This window comes from Rattus norvegicus, chromosome 8 (assembly GCF_021556685.1).
Source record: "Rattus norvegicus strain SHRSP/BbbUtx chromosome 8, alternate assembly SHRSP_T2T, whole genome shotgun sequence".
Taxonomy (NCBI): domain Eukaryota; kingdom Metazoa; phylum Chordata; class Mammalia; order Rodentia; family Muridae; genus Rattus; species Rattus norvegicus.
In genome coordinates this window covers 22021275-22026781 of record NC_141541.1, presented here as the reverse complement: position 1 = coordinate 22026781, position 5507 = coordinate 22021275, and the positions used below count along the sequence as shown (strand labels likewise).

The following is a 5507-nucleotide window of genomic DNA, read 5'->3' as shown; positions in this document are numbered from 1 at the left end:
TTACATAGAATATAAGTGCAGGTGATCCAATCTCATGTTAGATTCTCAAAAGCATAGATTAATTATGAAATTATGTGTCATATTTCATAAGGTTCAATGGTTTAGCACTTTTTAAAATGTTGGAGCCTGACAAAACAAATAAACAAATGGCATTGGCAAGTGGAAAATGGAAGTGAGCATCAATCATTAGTCAGTTAATTAAACTTTTATGTTATCTATTTTAAAAGTTTATTTTCTTTTTTCCTTTCTAGGTGTTCAGTCTCATATTTTATAAATATTTCTAAATGTTGATTAAATTCTGCAGGGCCGTATACCTTGAAGCAATCATGAAGAATAAAGCATTCCAAGAATTTTCGTTTCCATCAAGCTAAATCTAGCAAAGGTTCTTTTAATTTCCTGTATTATTTCCAAAAGAAGTATCAGTCTAATGCAATCCAGAAATCATTCAGCTGTTTTAGAATTTCTTCTTCTAGGACTAACTGGTGATGCTCAGCTCCAGCCCCTTATCTTCAGCTTGTTCCTCTGCATATATTTAGTCACTGTACTAGGAAATCTGCTCATCATCTTGGCTGTCAGCTCTGACCTACACTTACAAACCCCAATGTACTTTTTTCTCTCTAGTCTTTCTATTAATGATATCTGTTTAAGCACAAATACAATCCCAAATATGCTTATAAACATGATAACCCAGAATCAAAGCATCACTTACACTGGTTGCCTCACACAAGTTTGGTTTGTGTTGGTTTTCACTGGCCTTGAAAACTGTCTTCTTGCGGTGATGGCCTATGATCGCTATGTGGCCGTTTGTCACCCTCTGAGGTATTCCACAATAATGAATCCTTCCTGTTGTGTCCTGATGGTTCTAGTTTCACTGCTCCTTAGCCTTGTGTTTGGTCTCTTGCACACGCTGATGGTTCTTCACTTGTCATTCTGCAAAGATGTGGAAATCCCTCATTTCTTCTGTGAACTTGCTCAGCTCATCAAGCTTTCATGTTCTGATACACTCATTAATAACATCCTGGTGTATTTTGCATCATGTATATTTGGGGGAATTCCTATCTCTGGGATAATTTTTTCTTACACTCATATTTTATCAGCAGTTCTAAGAATGCCATCATCTGGGCGAAGATATAAAATATTTTCCACTTGTGGATCTCACCTATGTGTTGTCTCCTTGTTTTATGGCACAATTTTGGGTGTGTATATCAGCTCTTCAGTGACTGACTCTCCTGAAAAGTCTATAGTGGCTTCTGTTATGTATTCTGTAGTTCCTCAGATGTTGAATCCATTTATCTACAGCCTGAGAAACAAGGACATGAAGCAAGCCCTGAGAAAATTCATCACAAGATTGTGTGCTGTTTTATCATCACATGTGAACTTCACAGAGGAATAACTTAAACCAAAGTGTCAAATTTTTAAACTCCATACAACATTTCTTAGAGATTGCTGGTAAATGTAGTTTGGAGAAAGCATACAGAGAACAAACTGATGAAAAATGTCTGCCTGAGATACACTGATTACAGCCAAGAATAAAAAGCTAGCTGACACTTCTAATTGCCTTGAACCTTTGATGATGCTCCTTTCTCTGCAGACCCATGTTGGAATTAAAGTGTGAGCTCAGAGCTGTAAGCTTTTTGAGCATTGATTTTTGTCTCTAGAGATGTGTTTATGGCAAAGTCACAAACACTTGTGGTATTCAAGTCATTCTGGAGAGAAGAAATGGATGAGATGTAGACCCACGCTCACACAGATTGCTCAATCACTCCATATGGTTAGCCAGAACTTGGAAAGAACCCAGATGCCCTTCAACAGAGTAATGGATATTGAAACTGTGGTACATCTACTCAGCTATCAAAAACAGTGATTTCATGAAATTCATAGGCGAATGGAATGAGGTAAAAAAAATATCATCCTGAGTGAGGTAATCCAATCACAGAAAACCACACATGGTATGAACTCACTGATAAGTGGATATTAGTCCAAAAGCTCGAATTACCCAAGATGCAATCCACAGACCACATTAAACTCAAGAAGAAGGATGACCCAAATGCAGATGCTTCACTCCTTCTTAAAAAGGGGAACACAGATATCCATAGGAGTGGATGTGAAGGCTAACTTTGGAGCAGAGACTGAAGGAATGGCCTTTCAGAGCCTGCCCCACATGTGATATATCCTCAAAAATTAGGCAAGAATGATGAAGCTAAGAAGTGCATGCTTATAGGTACCAGATATAGATCTCTCCTGAGAGACAGAGCAAGAACATGTCAAATACAGAGGGGACTGCTAGCAGCAAACCACTGAACGGGGAAGGGGAAATCTGTTGGTGCAATTAAAGGATTGAAAGAGTTGAAGGGGCTTGCAATCTCATAATAACAACAATGCCAACCAACCAGTCCTTCCAGGGAATAAACCACTACCTGAAGACTATATACAGACTGACTCATGTCTCCAACTTCATATGTAGCAGAGGATGGCTTTTCTGGTCACCAATGGAAGATGTAATATTCGAAAAGTAGAATTATGCATATTTAAAGCAAGTGTTTAGCTTTTACAATATGTGAATAGATTTGTATGACATACTCTTGATAAGGAAAGCCTTTGGGGTAGATATATATTTAATGCTTTTCATGGTACACAATCATTAATGTGGAATAGTTATATTGCAACAGTGCTCAGAGACAATTTTTTGACACTAGTTACCAATGAAGAAAAACTCAATATTAAGTAAATTAAACCTCTATTAATGTGAATGTTTAAGGTAGAAACTTTTATTTTTATGGTCAATAAAGTCTTTGGAAATTTGTTCTTGATCCTTTAAATTCTACACTATTAAGTCCTTGTCTTTTTCTTTTATTGAATGTAATTTTTTTCAATATAGTATATTCCAGTTACAGTTTTCCCTTCCTCAACCCCATCTTGCCCTTTCCAACTCCATTCCAAAACAGATCCACAAGTTTCCTGTCTCTTATTGCCAAATGAACTGGCATCTAAGAATGTATTATAAAAATTAATTAGATTAAAAACATCAGAATATTAGAAAATAATTTAAAAGCAGTAAATGAGATGAAGAAAAAACATGAGGAAAGCATATAAACACAGCATATACAAAACACACACACATACACACACACACACACACACTCACACACATACACAAATTCTAATGCTTTGTCAGACTCATACATTCAATAATTCACATATGGTCTTTAATTTATGAGTTATTATTTTTATGATCATTTTTACTAAACTATGGTATTTCTCTGTATTTTCTCATGTTAATATTGGATACCTTATTCCATGCTGACCTGCAGGAATAAATGTATTGAATTTTATTGTGTTATGGGAGGATTAGGACTGTAAAGAAAAAGGGAAGACAAAACGAATAACCCAGAAGTCTTACATAAGAAGATGACTTAAGTCAAGCAAGCTAATAGAAACTGTATACTATTCATAGGTTGGAAATGCCAAGGTCAGCAGAACACTAAATCAGAAGATTTTAGCAAAGAGAATGCCTTATATCTAAGACACAGCTGCTTTATAATTCATAAGTGGAGCCTAGGGGAAGGAATTAGGTCATCACAAATCTCAACTTGACTCTTCTGAGGCACTGACTCCTGCCTCAAAATGACTTTGCCAAGAAAGTTCCTACACAAGAACATAGACCTATATTTCATTTTTTCTTTTCATTAGGCTCTACATGAAAATTTTGGGCCAGAATGACTTCCCAGACATGTAGAAACCAGTTCAAATAGAAATCATTTTTTATGAAATCTAAATCAAGGTATCAAAATATTTATTGTCTCAGACCACGCAGGGGAGTGTGTCAGCAGAGGGACCAAGGCTTGGATTTTAGGTAGAGAATGGATTCAGCGTGACAGACAGACACAAACTCGAGGTGTGTGCTGTTGCAAAAAGCTTTACTTCTTGGCGTAGATTTAAGCAGTTAGAACAGGTACATCATAATTGGCAGTCATCCAGCTCTTATTCATCACCCCACCAAATGTCTCTTGTAAGGAGGAAAGCAGAACGTGCAGTCTAGGAAACAATTCTCAGCCACAAACAATAGTTTAAAAAACTGCAGTTATACTGCCAGATTTGTGGGCACCAGGTATGTATTCATCATTTACTTTTGTTTTAATAAAGTTTAAACTTTATGTTTATGGCCTCTCAGATTAGTAAGGAAACTTTTGTAACCATAGTTAACTCTTGATAAGTTTGTTCAACTTGTTGGAACTTGTCTATGATCTTTTTAAAAGAATCATTACTATTTTGAATCGTGCTAAACAAAACTTTTCCAAAAGAGGGGAAATGCTCTTCTGGAACAGTCATGTTGTTAGTAACTGCAATTAATTTCTCTCCTATTTACTGGGAGCTAATGGATACAGTATTTGAATGCATCGCAGCCGTTGAGTTTATCAGGGTCATGATGGTGTGAGACGTTTTCTGTCTCTGAACTTTCAGTTCCTGAGACATCTAAAGGTACATGGCCATCTTCCCACACTGCTATATTCTTAAAATCAGATATTGTTGACAGGCTTAAAGTTGCTAAAATCACCAAGTCTAAAACACAGAAGGCACCTCCACCGCCAGCATAGACCCTGGTCATTATCTATTTGTAGGGAGACGGCCAGGACCTCCAGGAGGCCAAGCCATTCCAGGCACAGGCCTCTGTTCTGCATAGAAACGAAGCATAAGGGCTTCACATCACACAGACTCTACTGGAGTGGGGGTGACAATTTATGAAATAACTATAATTGTATTCAATATTAATAATTAGGACACATTTAAATCTAAGACTGGTAATATTCTTTTGTTTTAATATGGGATATATACAAACATAAAAAGACACACACAATTTTAATATACTAATAATGTGAATGAAAAAAGTATATTTAAAATTCACTGAGACATGCTTTGAATGTTCAATATTTGCATTACATAATTTATATTCAAATGTGTTAATTAAAAATGTACATTTAAATAATTCATTTTAATCCCATAGAATAATATAACATTTTGAATATATGTGTGTGTGTGTGTGTGTGTGTGTTTGTGTGTGTGTGTGTGTATGTGTGTATTAGATCTTTCAGAGATGTATAGACTGACATACAGGCTGCATTCCAGCTCTTCAAACAACAACTTCCAGTGAACCGAATGTCAAGCAATTCAATAGTTCTTCAGTATCTGAAGCTGGATATCTCAGATTGTATATTCAATATATTATAGAATCCTATATAAATGGGGTCTAATGCCAGTGAAGATTTTAGGTTTCCATGAAAGGGATAAAAGGTAAATCAAAAGAGAGACTATGTTCTTCAAATTTACAAACAAGAATAACCTTCATCATTCTACCCCTTGTCATCCTAGCACACAACCATATATCATTATGGCAGGCTTAGTTTCCATGTCAAAGCAATAATTACCTTGTTCTTATGCCCAGAATAATATAACTATGCCCTGGACAACAGCAAGTACATTATAGATTTAGCATATAAGGCAATGTCCAT

General features: G+C 35.9%; 1 protein-coding gene across 1 annotated transcript; it reads left to right on the top strand.

Moving 5' to 3' along the window:
- The first annotated feature begins 427 nt into the window (after positions 1-427).
- Positions 428-1393, top strand: Or7g24 (olfactory receptor family 7 subfamily G member 24). Its single transcript, NM_001000883.1, is given in 1 exon segment — positions 428-1393. A coding segment is annotated over 1 exon segment (966 nt).
- Positions 1394-5507: the final 4114 nt, after the last annotated feature.